At 54.1% G+C, this 20,938-nt stretch overlaps 1 protein-coding gene and 1 long non-coding RNA gene across 5 annotated transcripts in view; one reads left to right on the top strand and one right to left on the bottom strand.

Annotated features, from left to right (window-relative positions):
- Positions 1-20,603, bottom strand: part of LOC147373221 (1-acylglycerol-3-phosphate O-acyltransferase PNPLA3-like) — a 33,840-nt gene extending 13,237 nt beyond the window's left edge. Inside the window, exons 1-8 of one of the 4 annotated variants that reach the window (XM_086403197.1) lie at positions 20,340-20,603; positions 17,653-17,885; positions 16,409-16,474; positions 13,102-13,311; positions 11,538-11,598; positions 8,281-8,481; positions 5,335-5,467; positions 296-400 (exon numbers count right to left, since the gene is read on the bottom strand). In XM_086403197.1, coding sequence (XP_086259323.1) covers positions 296-400; positions 5,335-5,467; positions 8,281-8,481; positions 11,538-11,598; positions 13,102-13,311; positions 16,409-16,474; positions 17,653-17,885; positions 20,340-20,526 — 1,196 coding nt within the window. In that variant the 5' untranslated portion in view covers positions 20,527-20,603. Of the gene's footprint in view, positions 1-295; positions 401-5,334; positions 5,468-8,280; positions 8,482-11,537; positions 11,599-11,763; positions 12,226-13,101; positions 13,312-16,408; positions 16,475-17,652; positions 17,886-20,339 lie in introns of those variants that run through there. The other 3 variants (XM_086403198.1, XM_086403200.1, XM_086403199.1) reach the window with 3 other exon arrangements.
- Positions 17,727-18,421, top strand: LOC147373222 (uncharacterized). The gene is made up of 2 exons (XR_015164622.1): positions 17,727-17,854; positions 18,052-18,421. It is a non-coding gene; the product is annotated as an uncharacterized LOC147373222 (long non-coding RNA).
- Positions 20,604-20,938: the final 335 nt, after the last annotated feature.

Raw genomic sequence — 20,938 nt, 5'->3', positions numbered from 1 at the left:
AAAGTAGGACCTGGCCCAGCTAAATAAACAACTTTTTAAAAATTACGCTCCATGGACACACCTCCCCGGGCTTCAGCACACTCTCTGCAGGGGAGTCTCGGTCACTAGCTTCCAGCAGGTACACTGGGACCTCTGATGGGCCCAGCGGCCTCCCGTAAGGCAGGGCCTCTGGCACCAGGGGACACGGTCCCTGTCCCCTCTCCGGGGTCTGATGACATTCCTAGGATGGTGCGTGAGGCCTGAGCAGATGAGAGGGTGCTGGGTGGACCCCCAGACCCACAACCAAATCACTTACCTGGAAGCGGGGAGCAGACGCGCCATGGCTTGAGAACACACGTGGGAGGTGGACGACCACAGCCACTGGATGTCGCCGGGCATGTCTGGAAGCCACGTCACCAGTCTGCAGGATGGAAACGCAGACACGCACACCTCGTACGTGAGTGAAGACGAGCCACAGCAGAAAGGACAAGAAGAAACCCACCCCGAAGGCAGACACCTGACGCCAGTACCGTCGTTCAGGTACTGCCAGGGTCACTTCTAACCCCAAGCTGATAAATGCCGCAAGGCAAACCCACCTAAAAGCCTAAAGCAAAATGAGGCCACTTTGGACTCAGGAAAGCTCAAAGGACTTACACGGAGATAAAAGGCCTGGGTCTTCCCAGAGCCCAGTCCTCTGGGGCAACGTGGACCCTGGCACACAGCATCTTCTGGTTGAGACACTATCCCCTGCGCCCACATCGAAGGTGCTCGGCCACGTGCGTGCCCGCAGAGGAAGCTGCCAAGGAGGCCTGACCTCTGCCCTCCAGGCTTCCAACACCCCGGACACAAAAAGGACCCCACGTCTCGGGCTTCAAGAAATGTCAGCGGAGGACTTCCCTGGTGGCTCAGTGGCAGAGCCCGCCTGCCAATGCAGGAAGCATGAGTTCGAGCTCTGCTCCAGGAAGATCCCACACACTGAGGAGCACCTAAGCCCATGCACCACTGTTGGGGGCCAGAGTGAGTCACTCCGCCCGTGGCAAAGGTCATGAGGAAGGAGGCTCGACATACGCAAAGGCGGGATCGAGCCTCAGGAGTCCCCCTGGAAATCCTCGAGCATCTACCCCCATAACCAGAGCCTGCCTGCTTTACTACTTTGTGCTCCCACCTACACCTCGGACTTTACGGGGGGCTGTCCCCCACAACCTCTTTCGGAGAAGGAGTTAACCTAGAGCTCCAGTTAATAAAAACTTCTGGGCGTGACAAGAGTGTTTTAACCTACAAACTCCTCTGAAGGTTCTCTAGCCTGCCTGACAGGCTTGTCCGGCCACATGTGATTGCTCACAGCCTCCCAACTGTGAGAGGCACGAGATGCTTTAAACCTTCTAAAAACAGGTTCCTTAGAAAAGTTAGAAAACTATTAGGATAAGTATAATGGGCTGATTAGAAATTGTATTGGTGAAGGGTTTTTCATTTGTTGAGCCAATGTTTGTTGCTAAGTCTCCACATCCCCTGCCCTTACACACGTTAACGAATATATAGAAGAAATAAGTATTAACCTTTGATATTAATCACGTTAGACCTTAGGCTAAGTAAATTCTTTTCTTAACTAAAACCCACTACACTCTCACCCTATAGGAATGTAAGTTTATTTGGGTGGTGTCTGTTTTAAGAATAATCACCCCTGGAGAAATAAGTGTCCTGGTTGACTGACCGCTGTCACAAGGAGAGGGTCATAAATTGTCAGCAGGCCCCCTGGCCAGAAGATGATGTAACACCCCTAAGACCTCTGTATACATTGGTATGAAGCACCTGACTTTGATAAAAGTCAGGACTGCTGACCCCACGTGACTTTTGCATAACATCTCACTGTATAAAAGTAGACCATGGAAAATAAAGAATTGGGATCAGTTTCTCGAAATACTGGTCTCCCCATATTGCTTTCTCTCTCACTCTGGCTGAGTGTCCATCTGGAGCGTGGAACGTGCCATGCTTACTAATTATGCCTGGGCTTCTAAGATCCGACCGGGGAGGCCTCAGTGTCTCCTCTCCTTCGGGAGAACAGAAGGACGCCTGCGGCCTACGTAAGTGGTGCAAGCTTCTTGTCTTGAATTTTATTGGTCTCCCGCGTAAACCAAGCTACTCAGCCTCTTTTCTCCACTGAATTTTCCTACTGAGCTATCCTCATTCTATTACTCTTTACATCTTTAGTTAACATCTAACTGAAGCTATTGTATCCTGATCCTCGCCGACGCCGTCCCCGCTTCGCATACCCTGGATCAGCCGGGGCTGGACCCCGGCACACCACAACTACTGAGCCTGTGCTCTCCAGCCCGGGAACCGCAACTACTGAAGCCACGCGCCCGAGAGCCCGTGCTCAGCAACGAGACGTCGCTGCAGTGGGAAGCCATGCCCGCACCTGGAGAGCAGCCCTCACTCACCGCAACTAGAGAAAAGCCCACGCAGCAACGCAGACCCAGCACAGCCAAAAATAAAGAAATATTCTTTAAAAGTGAAACTGTTAGTTGCTCAGTCGAGTCCGACTCTTTGCAACCCCATGGACTGGAGCCTCTGTCCCTGGGATTCTCCAAGCAAGAATACTGGAGTGGGTTTCCATTCCCTTCTCCAGGGGATCTTCCCAACCCAGGAATCAAATCTGGGTCTCCTGCATTAAAGAAAGAAAGAAAGAAAGAAAAACCTACTGTATAGCACATCGAACTCTACTCAATGTTATGTGCCAGCCTGCTTGGGAGGGGGATATGGGGGAGAATGGATACGTGTATATGTATGGCTGAGTTCCTTCACTGTTCACACAAAACTATCAGAACGTTGCTAATCGTCTATACTCCTATAAACATGTTTTTGGTGTTAAAAAGATTTAAAAAAAAAAAAAAATGTCAAGGGACTTCCTGGCGGCCCAGTGGTAAAGAATCTGCCCTCCATTGCAGGGGACGAGGGTTCAATTCCTGGTCAGGTGCCGGGAGCCGGCATATTGCATACTGAGTGCATATTGCATATTGAGTGCAGCACTTTCCACAGCATCATCTTTCAGGATCTGGAATAGCTCAACTGGAATTCTATCACTGCCGGGAGACAGCGTGAGGAGCTCCACCCATGACAAAGGTCATGAGGAAGGAGGCTCGGCATACGCAAAGGCGGGATCGAACCTCAGGAGTCCCCCTGGAAATTCTTGAGCGTCTACCCCCAAAACCAGAGTCTGCCTACTTTCTGCTTTGTGCTCTCACCTACACCTCTGACTTTACGGGGGGCTGTCCCCCACTACCTCTCTCTGAAAAAAGAGTTAGCTTACAGCTCTAGTTAATAATTCCTGGGTGTGACAGTGTTTCAACCTACAAACTCCTTTGGAAGTCCTCTAGCCTGCCTGAATAGGTTTTTCTGGCCACATGTGATTGTTCAGAGCCTCCCAACTGCGAGAGGCAGGAGGTGTTCTAAACTGTCTAAACACAGATTCCTGTGAGTAGTTAAAAGATTGATTAGGAATTGTATTGGTGAAGGGTTTTTCACTTGTTGGGCCAAGGTTTGCTGCTAAGTCTCCATACTCCTTACCTACTGCGTCCTTGGCAGTGTATTGATTGATAGAATGGGTGTATAGAAATGTAAGTAGTAGCCTCAATGTGTGTAACCTTGGACCCTTGAGTTAATTCTTTTCTTGATTGAGCCCACCTCACCTTTGCCCTATAGGAATGCAGCTTTGTCCAATGCTTTTTTGGAGGCTGGTGCCTGACTTTGGAATAATCACCTTTAGAGAAAGATAAGTTTCTTAAAATGTTAACAGGCCTCCTGGCCAGAAGATGATGTAATTCACCTGAACTTTTGCATATGATAAGTTTGAAAGCCTGGCTTCGATTAGGACCAGGAACTGCTGTCCTTGCATGACTCCACCCCGTCCCCCATTATCCTCTATGCACAACTTAAGGTATAAAAACTACTTTGGAAAATACAGTGCGGGCCTTGTTCACTGAAACTTGGTCTCCCCATGGCGCTCTCTCTCTCAAATTCTGGCTGAGTCTCCATCTGGAGCGCGGAACCCGCCACACTTGCTAATTATGCCTGGGCTTCCAAGATCCGACCGGGAAGGCCTGTGTCTCCTCTCCTTCGGGAGAACGGAAGGACGCCTGCGGCCTACGTAAGTGGTGCAAACTTCTTGTTTTGAAGTTTTATTGGTCTCCTGTGTAAACCAAGCTACTCAGCCTCTTTTCTCCACTAAATTTTCCTACTGAGCTATCCTCATCCTATTACTCTTTATATCTTTGATAAAACATTTAAATAAATAGGTCGCTGACGCCGTCCCCGCTTCGAATACCCTGGATCAGCCGGGGCTGGTCCACGGCAGTCAGGGAACTAAGATCACACACGCCCCAGGGCAACTAAGCCCGCTCGCCACGACTAGAGAAGCCCATGTGCATCCTGGTCTGAAAACCAAGCACAAGCACAATACACAAATCAAAGAAGTTATCAGAGTCCTTTTTTAACACAAAGGAAAAGGAAGGAAAAACTATGCCAGAGCAGCCAGCCCTCCTCCCAGGGCAAGGCAGGTGGCTGACTGGCAGGGCTGGGGAGTGATCTGGGAGGTCCAGCAGAGCCAGAGAACTGAGCCGGATTTTGAAGGATGGCTGGGACTTTTAGGGGCTTCCCTCATAGCTCAGTTGGTAAAGAATCCACCCGGTTTGATCCCTGGGTGGGGAAGATCCGCTGGAGAAGGGAAAGGGTACCCACTCCAGGGTTCTTGGGCTTCCCCTGTGGTTCAGCTGGTAAAGAATCTGCCTGCAATGTAGGAGACCCCGGTTTGATCCCTGGGTTTGGAAGATCCCCTGAAGAAGGGAAAGCCTACTCACTCCAGTATTCTTGGCCTGGAGAATTCCATGGACTGTATAGTCCATGGGGTCACAAAGAATCGGACATGACTGAGCAACCTTCACTTTCACTTTGGGACGTTTAGAAAGACAGACTGAAAGACATGCTGACTACGTTGCAAAAAGAAAATAAACACTAAAGAAAATCTGAAGAAAACGGAGGGAAAACCATGCCCGGGAATCTAGCAGCCACACAGCGTAGGCCTCGGGATCCTTCCAACACACAGGAATAAATCCCCCTCCCTCCCCAAAACGCAGACCTACAAGAAGCCACAAACCTGAGGGAGCAATGGGAAAGGAGCTGGGGTGGCCAGGGGCTCCCGACCAGGCACCTTTCCAGGGTGTTCCACGCAGACAGCGAGCTCCACCCAGATGTGCAAGGAGCCAGGCTCTGGGCTGAGCGCCCAGCGTGACTCCTCTCACTGAATCCTCACCCTACCTCCAAGCCCCGAGAGGAAGCCAGAAAGCCACGGAAAGCGTTCACCTCTGGACCACAGCGATGGCAGACTCCACGGGCAGCGTACAGGGCAGCATCACGTAGGACATGATCTTAACTGGTAAGAAGTTGCAAATCCTGTTTCTGTACCCATCTGGGTTTTTGACTGCCTTCCTCAGAGCTGAAAAACACAAGTTGGAGGTCTGTTTCCCACCAGCGTAAAAACCAAGCCACCTTCCCCAACTGGTGCCTGGAATTTCTATAAATCCTACCAATCCTGGCAGCTAAGCAATCAGAAAGTGAAAAAGTGAACGTGAAAGTTTCTCAGTCGTGCCCCACTCTTTGTGACCCCATGGACTGTAGCCTGCCGGGCTCCTCTGTTCATGGGATTCTCCAGGCCAGAATACTGGAATGGGTAGCTGTTCCCTTCTCCAGGGGATCTTCCCAACCCAGGGATCAAACCCAGGTCTCCCACATTGCAGGTGTGTCCTTGACCATCTGAGTCAGCAGGGAAAGAATCAGAAGCTATGACAATTGAGGTCAGATGTGGAATGTGCCTACACAGCCCTTGGATCGCCGACAGGACACAGGATCCCTTTGAAAGAGTCTCCTTTAAACTGACTCCCTGCACAAGGGAATGGCAACCCACTCCAGTATTCTCGCCTGCAGAATTTCATGGACAGAGGCGTCTGCTGGGCTACAATCCACGGGGTCACAAAGAGTTGGACACGACTGAGCAGCTTTCACTACTACATTTTACTTCGTTTATTTTTTATTTATTAAATTTATTTGGCTGTGCTGGGTCTTAGCTGTGACATGTGGGATCCAGTTCCTGGACCAGGCATTGAACCTGGGCCCCATGCTTTGAGAGCTGCACTGACTCTTAGGCACTGCACTGAGGCTTCCAGAATGGAAATCCCACTTCACTACCTCTTTAAATTACTTTTGGAGGCAGACACAATTGTCTCAAATCTGGCCAGCCCAGGCTTCATGAGCTTTTCTTTGCATCTGCAATTGGATTCCACTCTGCCACCTGGGACCCCTAGCCTTCTATTTTCCCCTTTGTGATGACCTCACCATGCCTCAGATCACAATAACCTGAGCAGCTGCTGGTCAGTGCGAATCCTAGGGCATTAGTACCTAAGGCAAGAAACGGCATCCCTTTCATCTTTGTTTTATTCAGCGGCTCAGTTGTGTCCGACTCTTTGTGACCCCGTGGACTGCAGCATGCCAGGCTTCCCTGTCCTTCACCATCTCCCAGAGTTTGCTCAAACTCATGTGCGTTGAGTCAGTGATGCGATCCAACCATTTCATCCTCTGTCGCCCCCTTCTCCTCCTGCCCTCAATCTTTCCCAGCATCAGGGTCTTTTCCAATAAGTCAGCTTTGAAGTGAAGTCAAGTTGCTCAGTCGTGTCTGACTCTTTGCGACCCCGTGGACTGTAGCCCACCAGGCTCCTCCGTCCATGGGATCCTCCAGGCAAGAGGACTGGACTGGGTTGCCATTTCCTTCACTTTCCCCAAATGCCTGACTGGAAACTGGACGGTGCACTCATCTGTCCATCAGATAGTTTGTGATGACACGATAAGATACATCACCTTCAGTGAAGGTTCAAAACTGTGGTTTGGGGAGGAGGAAGACGTTTGGAGGGGCTCCTCAAGAGAGAGAAGACTCTTAGATGGGAGGACAGAGAGCAAACAGCATCGTCAAAGAACGGGCCACCCCAGGAGGCCCCCTAGAAACCCAGTGTGTTTGGACTTTTGAGCAGAGAGCACAGCAGGTTAACTCAAAACTCAGCTAGAGGACGTTCCTGGTGGTCCAGTGGATAAGGGTCCTCCCGCCAGCGCAGGGGCCATGGGTTCTAGCCCTGGTCCAGGGAACTCCATATGCTGTCGAGCACTAAGCCTGTGTGCCACAACTACTGAGCCCTCGAGATGCAGTGACAGAGCCCTTGCAGCTGGAGCCTGTGCTCCGCAGCAAAAGAAGCCACCGCAATGAGGAACCTGGGTACCACAACCAAGAGTAGCCCCTGCTCGCTCAGGGACAGCAAACAAGACCCAGTTCAGCTCAGTCAGCCAGTCGTGTCTGACTGTGACCCCATGGACTGCAGGACGCCAGGCCTCCCTGACCACTGCCAACTCCGGGAGCTTGCTCAGACTCATGTCCATCACGTCGGTGATGCCATCCAACCATCTCATCCTCTGTCATCCCCTTCTCCTTCTGCCCTCAATCTCTCCCAGCATCAGGGTCTTTTTCAGGGAGTCAGCTCTTCACATCATGTGGCCAAAGTATTGGAGTTTCAGCTTCAGCATCACTCCTTCCAGTGAGTATTCAGAACTGATCTCCTTTAGGATGGACTGGTTGGATCTCCTTGCAGTCCAAGGAGACTCTCAAGAGTCTTCTCCAACACCACAGTTCAAAAGCACCAATTCTTCTGCGCTCAGCTTTCTTCATAGTCCCAACTCTTATATCCATACATGACTCCTGGAAAAACTATAGCCTTGGCTAGACGGAACGAAGACCCAGTGCAACCAAAAATGAATTACATTAAAAAAAAAAAAAACAACCCAGCTGCAATGTTATGTGCCAGCCTGGGTGGCAGGAGGGTTTGACAGAATGGATACCTGTATGGCTGAGTTCCTTCACTGATCCCCTGAAAATATCAGGACACTGTAAATCAGTTCTACCCCAATATAAAATGTTTTTGGTGTTAAAAATAAATAGATAAATGAAATAAAAACTCAGTTGGAATTTGTTTTCCTCTAGCCATGACCAAATGGGAAGGGAGACAGAGCAAGGACCCAGGGGGATGGGAGGTCCATGCGCGGAGGTGGGGGTCCCGACCAACGAGCGTTGGTCGCTCTGCCCTGTTTCTCCCGGGGCAGCAGCAGGACCTTCCTCCACAGCTCACGGGGAAGCCGCCCTTCCTCCTCTGAAAGGGTCACTGACCACCGCCTCCTCTGCACCCCCCGCCTCCCCGCCCCCAGAGCCAGTACCCATGCTGAGCTCGGGCGACAGGGTCTCCAGGACGCCCTCGTCCCAGGTCAGCACGCTGAGGCGCAGGTGGTCCAGCAGCTCGACTGCCTCAGGCCCCGCCTCCCACGTGGCCACACCCAGAAGAGGCTCCAGGCTCCTGGGCTCCGACTCTGCTTCTGCGGGGGACGCGCTCAGGCACGGATGGGGCCCCTCACGGATGCCTGCGAAGGGCACGGGAACAAAACCCATCAGGCGATTTCAGTCTGCAGGGCCACTACTCGCCCAGCCACCTGCCCACCCAGTTGGAGGAAGCTAACAGGCCTGTTATAGGTACGCAGCGTGGATCCACCTGGGAATAATCCGCCTGGGATCCCCCCTGCTCCACCTCGAACAGGGACCACCAGTCCTAACAGGGAGAGCACAGGGTGGTACTTGGAAGGGGACGGATGAGGCGGGCAGCTGGCTCTGTCACGCACAAGCCATGTGGGCTCTAGAGCCACATGTGGATTCATGAGGTTCAGAGGAAAGGATGATTCATAACAACTGAACCACTCGAGAAGCCCAGTGTTCCAGGCCCTGCACGACCCATGCAGCTGCTCCCAGCTGAACGCTGAGGAATCAGAAGCCAGAGAGGTGAAGGGATTTGCCTAAAGTCACACAGCCGACACGCGGCAGAGCGATATTCAAACCCAGGTCTGATATCAAAGATGGCACCCTTCCGTCACCCGACCTTGAGAAGAAGCCACAGGTTGGAGAGTCTGTGCTGGCCCTGCCCTGGGTGCCAGGGCTCAGGGGCTGATCCCCATGGGTGATTGCTGCTCTCACGCTGCGTGGGGACGGTGGGACGGGTAGACTTGGATGCCCACACCTCCCCGGGCTCACCTCTCGCTTCCAACCTCAGGTTAAAAGCCCAGGGGCTGTCCCTGCATGCCCCTCGCCTCACTCCCAAGCTACACCTCCCGCTTCGACTCCCTTGCATCTTTCCAGCCTCTGACAGACACACAGCTCAGCCTCTGGGGACTTATTCTCTCTGAGGAATGTGTCAGAGAATCTGTTTCCAAGGAACACCTGTCCCGCCCCCATGCATCCTCTGCTGAACCCCAAGGAAGCCAGGGTGACCGAGGCAGAACCTGGCTTAGATCCTTAAACCCAAACCCAGCACCCATGCTGCAAGCGCCCAGCCCACGCCAGGATTTAGAATTACTAAGAATCAGTCGGCATCATTCACTCCAAACTCCTCTTGCTACAGATGTGGAAACAGAGGCCCAGACAGAGAAGGGGCTAGCCCAAAGTCACCTAGCAACTTCTAGAAGGTTCCTCATTGTCTTTTATTTCCAGGTGGCTCCCAAATGCCAATCCCAGTTCAGACCTGCGTTCTAGAACCTCGAACTCTGACATCACCATGCCTTCTGTGTACATGCCTGCTAAGTCGCTTCAGTCGTGTCCAACTCTGAGACCCTGTGGACTGTAGCCCGCCAGGCTCCTCTGTCCATGGAGTTTCTCAAGGCTAGAATACTGGAGTGGGTTGCCAGGCCCTCCTCCAGGGGGTCTTTCCGACCCACGGAACAAACCTGCGTCTCCCACGACTCTCGCGTTGGCCAGTGGGTTCTTTACCACGAGTGCCACCTGGGAAGGCCCAGTCCCTCTGCCAACCACCCAAATCTCTCCCAGGGCACCACCCATGGGGCTCTCGAGCTTTCCTGCAGGACCCGCTCCCTCCCAAGGGCCCAAACTGTGAGCACCACCCTCTGCTCCGGTCCCAGCCACAGACGCCAAGGGCAGGACTTCATCCCCGAGTCCTCCTCCTCGGCAATCTCTGGTGGGTCGTCTCCAAGTCCTGTCCCCTCCGGCCCCTTCCACCTTGCTGCCGTGACCCCAGCCAAACCCATGGTGGCCACCTTGACCGGGGATGTTGGCCTCACCCTCTCTGTACTGCAGCCAGGGGCCCTGGCAGAGCTCCCTCTGCCTGCCCTCACTCCCGCGTCAGCAGCCCTCCCTGGCTCCCTATGGCTGTGAGAGGCAAGCCCCTCTCCACCTCCACAAGGCCCAGCCTTGCCCCTCTTTCCATTCACCCCCATTCCTGTTCCCTCTAATCTGTTCCTCTGTCCCCCACCCCCACCATTCCAGTGACACATGCCTCTTTCCACCTCGAACAGACTACCTGTCTGCAGGACTCACGCTCACACCCCCCCATGCCTAGAACATTCCTGTTCACCCTCAAAGCATCACTGCGGATTTGCGTCCTCCCAGGAGCCCTGCTTTCCCCTGCCTTGCAGAACCCCACCCCCCTTCCCCTAACTGAACCCCAGCTGAATCTACAGCATCCTGTACGTTCCTGCCAGGGCACTGAGCCCTCTGGCAGCCTTCTATTCAGGCACCTGGCCCCTCCCCAATCCCAAGACTAAGCTCCAGGAAGGCAGAGGCTGCATCTGTCTACCCACTGTGGAGTCCCAAGCACACAGCCAACTGCTTAGCGCCCGGAAGGTATACGGTAAGCACTTTCTGAGCAGATAAATACACGGATGTCCCATGAACCACACCAGCTCCTCGGCCTCGGACAAAGACTAACTCAGAGGATCAGTGACTGTAGCAACTGTTAGTGTCCGGGAAAAATAGCTCGAGACACAACTAATACTTGGTTCCACACTAACATGTGAAGAACCCAAGTTCCCCAGCCCAGACCAGCCAGGACCTTCCCCAGAACACAGCTGGGCTGGTGGGCGCGGCCCACACCTGGCTGGAGGCAGCTCTCCTGATGGCTTCACCTGAGACTCAGAAACCGTTTCTCTTCCTTCCTCATCAAACTGCTGCTGCTAAGTTGCTTCAGTCATGTCCGACTCTGTGTGACCCCACGGACTGCAGCCTACCAGGCTCCTCTATCCATGGGATTTTCCAGGCAACAGTACTGGAGTGGAGTGCCACTGACTTCTCCCCATCAAACTAAAGGTTCACAATTGTTCAAGCAGAAATGAAAAAGCAAAGGAGCTGCCTTCGGCTGGCAGACAGGGACACTGCGGAGGGAAAGGAACCCTGGGGCTGTGACCTCTGCAGGGTCAGCCAGGCTCACCCCAGCCCTGCTCCCCAGACTGCGGGCCGTGGCTGCCTCCATTTCTCCATCTGTAAAATGGGCCAATGATTGCCTATCTCTCAGGGCCGAGCCTGATGGCAGGTGAATGTGCTGAGCGTTGAGTGATGGCACCAGCATGGCTCCCCTGGTGACCAAGACTGAACAGAAAAGTGACTCAAAGGGCATGCCTGCCGCCCTCGCCATACGCACCGTTCTTCTCCAAGAACCTGAGCGCGTCCACATATCCTTGAAAGCACAGCTCTCCAAGCATCTGTGGACAAACCACATGACGTGAACCGCAGGCGGAGTCACTAAGCGGCAATCCTTCCAGCAGCGCCTGAAGACGGCAGGCACAGAGCCAGGAACCCCCGAGCTCCGAGTCGACGCCGCCTGTGGACAGGGTTCTGCGCTCCCCGGAAGAGGCAGCCCTTCTTCCTCGCAGGACTCCCCTCGAAGGACACCCGCTCCGCGTGCAGCCTGGACTGGCATCCCAACATGACGGGAGCTGGTTCCTCTGGTGTCCTTTGGTCCCTGGATGAGCCTCCATCTTCACAAATACCGGGGCCTGATCTCCTTGTCATGGGACACTGAGCTGCCTCCTCTGCACTCAAACCACATGGGCACCTGATGCTGTGGTCCAGCCTTATCTCTACCCATGACGACACGCCTTCACGTACGCTGTATGGCATGGCCTTCTTTCTCCCCAGAGAGCTGTCACTGTGCAGATTCTACCAACTTTCTTACTATATTAGGGTGGTAAGTTCCAGCACACTATAGTGACAGTCAAAACAAAAGATTAAATGGGGAATTTCCCGGTGGTCCAGCGGTTAAGACTCCACGCTCTCAGGCCAAGGACTCGAGTTCAATCCCTCAAGATCCTACAAGTCTCAAGGCCCAGCTGGGGAAAAAAAGGAAAAGATTAAACCACCAAACGCAGTGTAATTCTTGACCATGGCTGCCAATAATCACTGGGGGCCTCACCTGGTGGTCTGGTGGCTCAGGCTCTGCACGCCCAAGGCAGGGGGTGTCGACCTCCGGTCAGGGAACTAGATCTTGTGCCACAACTAAGACCCAGTGCAGCCAAATTAATTAATTTAAAAAGAATCATCGGGATAATTAAATAATAGAAAACAAAACACCCTACTGCCCAGGCTGTGATGTGCTATGGTCGGTCATGTCCAACTCATTTGCTCCTTTGCCTTGGGATTTCCCAGGCAAGAATACTGGAGTGGCTTGCCATTTCTTTCTCCAGGGGATCTTACCAACCCAGGGACCAAACCCCAGTCTCTTGCATCTCCTGCATTGGCAGATGGATCCAGGCTGTGGATACTTAAGCCACAGCCCCTGGAAGTGAGATCTCAGTGGCAACCCCCAGCCCTCCGTTCCAATGGCCCCAGGGGATTCCGGTGGCCAGCGGGAGGCAGCCCTGAACTGAGCTCCTTTCCAAGGATGGGCTTTGTTGCTGTTGGTCCATCAGTGTGGGGAACAGCTGCTGCTCTGCTCACTCAGTCATCTCCGACTCTTTGTGACCCTTTGGACTGTAGCCCGCCAGGCTCCTCTGTCCGGGGGATTTTTCAGGCAAGAATTATGGAGTGGCTTCCCATTTCCTTCCCCCAACTCAGGGATCGAACCCACATCTCCCGAGTCTCCTGCATTTCAGGCAGATTCTTCACCCAGTGAGCCATCCGGGAAGCCTGAACAGCTGCTGGGTCGCCTGGCAAGGAGGGACGCAAAGGGGAGAACAGCACCCCCAGAACTCACAGCCCCCTCTCACCTTGACATCCAGCATTAACAGCGACCGGAACATCAGGTAGAGGTTCTCTGTGCAGAAGTGCATGTTGAGCTTGGTGAACCCTTCGTTAAGAAAGAACGTGGACTTGACTTTGGGGCAGATGTCGCTCTCCCCATAGAAGGGGGACACAGTGATGGTCTTTTTGGAATCAACGAAGGGCATGATATCACTTACTCCTCCGTCCACATATCGCTTTTAAGGGAGAGGACAAAAAAAAGGACACATTGTCATTAGTTCTAGGCTGGAGTTCTCTGTGTGCTTCAGATTAGGGATAGAGACTTCTCAGAGCCGCAGGGAGACCTAGTGAGAGACCAGGGAGTTTGGAACAACTCTTGCAGCAAATCCCCAGCGAGCATTTCTGTGCCAGGCCAGGCTGCAGGCTGGCACTCAGGACTGCCACATGCTGTTAGCGAGCATTTCTGTGCCAGGCCAGGCTGCAGGCTGGCACTCAGGACTGCCACATGCTGTTACGCAGCGCGCGCGCTGCACCAGAACAGTGCCGGGTGAAGAGGCACACGGAGGCTGGCGCCTGGCCACGTTGCTGTGCCCAGTCACGAGCGACCCCAGGCGAGTCCATGTAATTCGCATCCACTAGGGGTGCTGAGCGCACTCAGGGTAGAGTGTGATGTAGATGGCGCCAGAGAGAGACAGATGGTCATGGGTTCGATTCCCGAGGCCCCCTGCTGCTTGAGCGATCTTGGACGAGACACCTAACCTGTGGTCCTGACTCTCTGTCCACACCTGGGCAATGAGAACCAGCACTGGAGACTTAAATGACACGGCAAACCCAGGACTTGCGCTCTTAAAAACTGGCATCTTATCCCACAGGAAAGGAGCATCTGGGTAAGCACTGTGAGAATCCATTTTCCTATATTCCATGTAAGCGCTCAGGAACTCTGTTGTGTCCAGCTGTTTACGACCCCATGGACTGTGGCCCGCCAGACTCCTCTGCCCATGGGATTCTCCAGGCAAGAATACCTGGAATGGGGGTGCCATCTCCTACTCCAAGTGATCTTCCCGACCCAGGAATCAAACCCAAACTCTTGCATCTCCTGCATTGGCAGGCAGGTCTTTATCACTGTGCCACCTGGGAAGTCCTCCTATTAATGTATTCATAGCCTCAAACAACCTTAGTGCCCACGGCCAGGCTGGGGCAGCAAGGTTGTGCTACAGTTTGGATCGAGTCTAGACCTATGAAGCCAACATCTTGAATGATTCCCGAACCTCAAACCATCATAGTCTAGCTGTCGTTGCCCATGGTGGGGGTGGGGGAGCCTTCAAATATCACAAGGGGGAGGCTTTCCCCAGCCAGTCCTTCCAAAGGGAGACATGCCAGGGCACACTTTGGCCTAATGTGAGTCCCGGACAGGATTGGGCATGCTCAGGCACGCCTTCGGGATCAGGAGAGTCCTCCCTTGAGGCCCACAGTGATCAGCTGTGCACACACACCACTAGTTTCTGCATCGTAGCTGTTTGTCATCGTCAGATCCCTCACTGGCAGAAAGGGACTCGGAACCCAACATCAGCAAAGTTGAGATTGAGATGGGCAGAAGCAAGGGACTGTTTTTCCAATTGTTTTGTATGTTTTTAATTCATGTTTGCTGGAGCCTAGGTGCTTCCCACTGTCGTCTTACTTTCTGTTGTACAACAACGGGCAGCTCTTATACACACACACACATCCCCTCTTTTGCCGCTCAAGGTCTACTGTAAAGTCCAATGACTCCTCCGTCCTGTGGGGTTTTCCTCCAGCCTGAACTTTCCTGGAGGAATGTTCTGAGTTTGCTCAGTGGAATCCCAAGAACACTCTGCTCTGACTTTCAGCAGGTTTTGTCTGAGGACACTGAGGCTGTGACTGTGTGTGGCCCACGGCCGGGGCGGCCAAGGGGAAGTGCAAAGATGACAATGACAACAACGACAAAACAACCCACATTTACCTAATACTTAAGAGTGCCTGCCGGCCTCTGTGCCGGGCACTTCAGTGCATTATTGCAGGTAAGTTCCACGAAAGTGCAACAACTGCACACTATTATTGACTCCCAGTTTGCAATTCTTTCTAAGACTTAAGAAATGTGTCCAGAGACTTTTCTGGAGGCTCGGTGGCTAAGATCCCACACTCCCAATACAGGGGGGCCGGCTTCAGTAGCTGGTCAGGGAACTAGACCGGGGACACCACAGCTAAGCATTTGCATGCCACAACCGAAGAGCCAGAGTTCCGCAACTAAGACCCGGCACAGCCAAATCAGCAAATAAATGTTAGAAAGAAAGAAAGGAACGGATCAACGTGGCCCAGCTAACATGGGCTAAAGCAGACACTCGATTCTAGGTTTGTCTGCCAGGCAGGGGCTGTGAGAACCACAGGTGACCGCTTCATGGCTCCAGGCCTCGGTTTTCTCATCTGTAAATAGGGCCAGCTGTGTGTCTGTCCGGCGGAAGCTCCGGGGCATGAGTGAGCCTATTCGCAACCTGCCTTTGCAAGTCGCTTTGCAATGTGAGGCCCGTACTGCTGTTAAAGCGTGAACCGAAAGGGCTTCTGAAGTGCCTTCCTGCTGAGACATGGGGATGTCTCGTCTTCTCTCCCACAGCTGTGACAACCTAAACGGTCTCCAGACGTCGCCAGATGTCCCGGGACAAGGGACAGAATTATCTGACAACCACTGCCCTAGAAGGAGGCTGCCAGGTGGTCCAGCATCCAGCCCAGAGTCTGTAGGACCGACACCTCAACTTCTGCTCTTCCTCCTGAGCCAGTGCTCAGGAACAGCCACATGTGTCTACATGGGAGTTGAATCACAGCCCTGTCGGAAGCCTCTGCCCAAAGCCATGGACCGAAAAAGACAGAGTCAGAGGCAGAGAGGATTGAAACTCTCAGCTCCTCAGAATTAAACCTTAAGTGAGTAAATTGACTCTTGAGCAACTTATACTCTAAGTAGGCCACTGGGCACCTATGTCGGTGCTCATGTGGAGATAATGTGAACAGCTTACGTTACAGGTGAGCAGTTAATTATCCCACACAAAGTCAGTTTTGCTTCAAGAGAGCTTGGAAGGGGTTCAGCTGTGGAACCTCTGTCTGAAGGCTGAGAGGCAAAAGGCTTTCTTCATTTAGGGACAGGTCTCAGGGGCCCAGGGTGCCTGAGCCCAGGGCCTTGTCTTCCTTTTTTTTTTCCAAGATGCTTAGTACGGGATTTAGTTCCTGGACCAGGGATAGACCCAGGCCCTTGGGAGTGAAAGTGCAGAGTCTTAACCACTGGACCACCAGGGAATTCCCAGAAACACCGTTGAAAAGTGGACTTACCACGCCTCTGAAGGAAGGGGGGATCCAGCCACAGATGAAAGGGACGTAGGAGGAACAGCACAAGGCCTGCGAAGGCAAAAGAGAGTGAAACCACAGCACAGCCCAGACCAGGCGGCCTTTTACTCCCTGGGCCTTCACAAGCCTTCTACAAGCAAGGACAGCAATAAGCCTGAAAGCGCTGCTGGCAGAGCAGGTGCTTTTCTGAATGGTTGGATGAAGATGAGCCTGCCCACACACTTATTACTTCAGCGTGCTTGTGTGCTACGTCACATCCGACTCTTTGTGACCCGCATGGACCGTAGCCCACCACGCTCCTCTGTCCATGCGGTTTTCCAGGCAAGAACACTGGAGTGGAGTGCCATTGCCTCCTCTGGGAGATTAGATCAGGGCTTTGCAATTACTGACACTCATCAGAATCACCTGGAAAGCTTGGCCAATCACAGACTCGGGGCCCCACCCCTAAGATTCTGATGAGGCAGGCTGGAGGCGGGTCCTGAGAGCCTGCACTTCTAAAACACCCCCAGGAGATACTGCTGCTGCGGGTCCCGGGGGACCACGCTCTGCATCTCACCGAGCTAGCGAGCACTAAATTAAGCATGATGTAACACTGGTGCAATGAGAGAAAAGGGCTCCTGTGGGAATGCACAGGTGCTGGGACCTAGAAAATGTTCCCGGAAACAAAGTTAAGTGGAAGACGACACTGGCTGCTGAGAAGCAGCTGGTTATATTCGCCAGGCAGCTGGCTCGTATGGACCTGTGTTAAGTGAAATGACGCCCAAGGCATTCTCACAAAAGACTCAGCCAAACCAAACGGCATTTTGATATCGCCAATGATCTTCTCTGTGCTAGAGCCAGAGGACAGAGGTAACCAAGACACGCTCCCACCCTTGTGGGCTTCACTGGGCGGGTCCTCATTAAGGAACAGGCATCGTTGGGAGGACGGCCACACACATAAGGTCCCTGGAGCAGGAGGTTATGAACCAAGTCGTGAAGGAGGGGGAGACACTGTTCGAAGCTGACACTGTCTGGGACACCCCAGGTTTGCACAGGCTCTGGACCAGCCCGCTGGAGGCACACAGCTTCCATCACTCTGGTGCAGGAAGCCAACCTGCATCACGGGCAGCCAGGTTCTCCTGCATCTTAAGTAAAACATGGGGCAGACTGGCTTACAACAGCCCCTCCCTGTGTTGCTTCCAAAACGAAATGGCCCTTCCGACTCGACAGTACCCAGATAAGCCGCTTACGTCCACGACTTCGTCTTTGGAATGAAAATCCGACACCAGCACGTTTTTTCCGTCGGACACTCTGGTAAGCGAGATGACCATCTTGCCTGAGACAAGCTGGTGGACGTTGTCAGGGAGGTGTCTCTGGAGACCGTCTCGGATGTGCTTGCTCAAACTGAAGCCTGGGTGGACGATCCCGAATTTCTGGCTTCTGGCGCTCCGGGTGAGGTCCATGAAGATCTGCAATGTCTGGTCTGGGTGGGGGGTGAAGTGGAGGATGGGCAGGGAGGGGAAGAAGGGAGGGGGAGGGGTGGAGAGAGAAATATGCAAAGGAATGTACCACCCTGGAGGTGGCCATTGCTTTGCGGTGGGACCAGAAACCTGATGGCAAGGAAGCTGCCAACCCTCTCCTTTGTCTAGACCTGGGCTGCCGGATCGGGCCGGTGGTTCCTGAGCCTGAGATGTGGTTAGTCCACACTGATGGGTAAAAGACGCACGGGATCCCGAGGGCTTAGAATGACGATCACAACAACAAAACGCTGACTATCGCATGGGTAATGTTTTGTGTTGATTAGATGTGAAAATGGCAATATTTGGGCTACACTGGGATAAATCAAACACATTTCACTGATGTCTTTTATTTCTTCCACGTGGTTCAATGGACATGAATTTAAGCAAATTCCAGGAAATACTGAAGGACAGGGAAGCCTGGTGTGCTGCAGTCCACGGGGTGGCAAAGAATCAGACACGACTTGCTGACTGAACCACAACTAGGAAATAAAGATACACATAATCCTGTTGGTCAGAGCCGTTCTTGACCCTCCCGGGCCAGAGGAACGAGCCTCCAGAGGCCCAGGGAGCCCTCCCTTCGTCTTCATCCCTCCATCAAGGCCAGATGCCAGGAACCCACAGCATCAGAGCTTGAGCATGGATGGGCCTAACCCTGCAGGGAGCAGAGAGCAAGCGCAGGCTGGGACCTGAGTTTGAATCCTGTCTCTACCGCTTACTAGCTGAGCAACTTCAACACGTCACATCACTGCTTCTGAGCCTCAGACAGTATGTTTTTAATGTGGGACAACACTCACCTACATTCTGGAGACGGAGAAGATTAGGTACACTAAAATCTGTACACGGTCAACCCGGAGGAAGCACCTCGTAAATTTCTAGACTTAACTTTCAAAAACACATTTGCTTATTTATTTGCTGCACCAGGTCTTGTTGCGGCACACGGAACTGTGTGAAGATCTTTGATCGTCACTGTGCAGGCCAGTTCTTCCCAGGCAGCATGCAAATTCCCAGTGCAGCATGAGAACCCTTAGTTGTGACATGTGGGATCTAGTTCCCCAACCAGGGACGCAACCCGGGTCCCCTGCATTGGCAGCACGGAGTCTTAGCTACTGGACCACCAAGGAAGTCCCCAGACTTAACTCTGAACCTCTGGAAAGGGAGTCACTCAGCCCCGGGGCTCCTCTGTCCATGGGGATTCTCCAGGCAAGAATACTGGAGTGGGCCATGCCCTCCTCCAGGGGATCTTCCCCACCCAGGGATCGAACCTGGGTCTCCTGCAGTGCAGGCAGATTCTTTACCCTCTGAGCCACCAAGGACACTTTTAACCTCTAATGCTACGATTGCCAGACCATCTAGTGGACACAGGGCCCTTTCATGCTCCATCTGACCTCACTCACTGGCCTGGGCCCCTCTGGTGGCCTGCACTGCCCTGGCAGGCAGTGCCAGCCCAAGCCCTGGTCATCCACAGATGCGGGGACGCAGAGGGCCCGGACACACCAGCAGGCCCTGACCCACTTCCGACTCCACTGGGTTCTCCCTGCACATGTGGCCCCTTTGAGGCCAGACAGAAGGCACATGATTGCACAGAGCTGCTTGGTTCTGCCAGGCTCTTCTTCCAGGTCAGCCCTGGCTGAGAGATGCGCTCAGGAACCCTGCCCAAGCCACAGGCCCTGGGAATGCTCCCCGGAGCTCCCCAAAGTCAGACAGGCAGTTAAAGCAGGAAACCGGGGCTCCCAGACCCTGCGGAGCAGTTCTTGCCAAAACCTCCAGACCCTTTCGGGGGACTTGCTGGTCCCGAGCCTCCCCCTGCAAGCCCAGCCGCTCCGCTGCACCTGTCCTCTACCTGTGAACCTCCTCCAGGCTGGATTCGGCCAACTTCCGGTGCTGGGGTCTGTGCATCGGAATCAATGAAACACTGGACTGTGTGCATGTCTCCAGGTCACAAGCCGGAGACGCAAGGGTTGGCTTTTATCACAGCTCAAGTCCAAGCCGTGCAGACTGGCTGTGTGTCCAGTCTAGTCACCCCCGAGGTCACATTTCCTGCTCTTTGCCCCTCTCCCTCTCGATGGAGACGGTTGCCACCGTGGCCTCTCTCTCCTGGCCTCACGCAGGGGAAATGGGAACTCAGCTCCCCCGACCGCGTCACGCTCCCTCCTCCCCGTCGCTCCGAGACCACCTGGCTCTCAGTCCCTGAGTACGGTGGGGGGCTTCCTCCAAGCCCGGGCGCCAAAAGGAAATTGAGGCGAGGATGCGCTCCGGGTTTGCACGCCCCGCTTCCAGGGCTCCCCGGCGCCGGGCAAAAAAAGATGCACTGGACGACCCAACTGTTTGGGAGAGACCCCGGCTTTACCCCCGCAGGGCCCGCTTCCAGGCCCGGCTCCCAGCGCGCGCCCCATCCCGGCGCGGAGCCCGGGACCTACCCAGCGGGATCCCGGAGAGGAAGGAGGCGCAGTACAGCGCGCCCGACGAGGCGCCGAAGAACTTTTGCACTTGGCGGAGGAGGTGCGGGGCGTGCTCGCTCAGGCAGCGGGTCACCCCGACGTAGTAGACGCACAGGAAGCCGCAGCCGGCGAAGGACAGGCTCCAGCCGCTCTCGGGGTCGTACATAGCGGCGGGAGGTTGGGGCAGCCCACCCTGCTTCTCCGCCGGGCCTGGGCGCCGCAGCCCGGGCTATTCCCGGCGCGACGTCACCGGCCCCGCCCCCGCCCCCGCCCCGCTCGGACCACGCGAGCCAGCCTCCGGGCGGCCCAGTGCGGGTAGCGCGGCCACCCCGCGCCCCCGGAGGCGGGGGCCTGGGAGGGGTCTGGACCTGCGGAGAAGAGAGCGGAAGACCTGAGCCAGGTGAGGGTGGAAGAGGGAGTTTCTGCAACTTCTTTGACAGTGCAGATCGAGAGCTTCATTGCCGGTTCCTTTTCACCCCTTCAATTCAGTTCAGTTCAGTCGCTCAGTCGTGTCCGATTCTTTGTGACCCCATGAATCGCTGCACGCCAGGCCTCCCTGTCCATCACCAACTCTCAGA

This window comes from Bos grunniens, chromosome 5 (assembly GCF_055505025.1).
Source record: "Bos grunniens cultivar Pamir isolate PY7600 chromosome 5, Bosgru_T2T1.0, whole genome shotgun sequence".
Classification (NCBI taxonomy): Eukaryota; Metazoa; Chordata; class Mammalia; order Artiodactyla; family Bovidae; genus Bos; species Bos grunniens.
The sequence above is the reverse complement of the archived record's forward strand: the minus strand, read 5'-3'. Positions and strand labels throughout refer to the sequence as shown.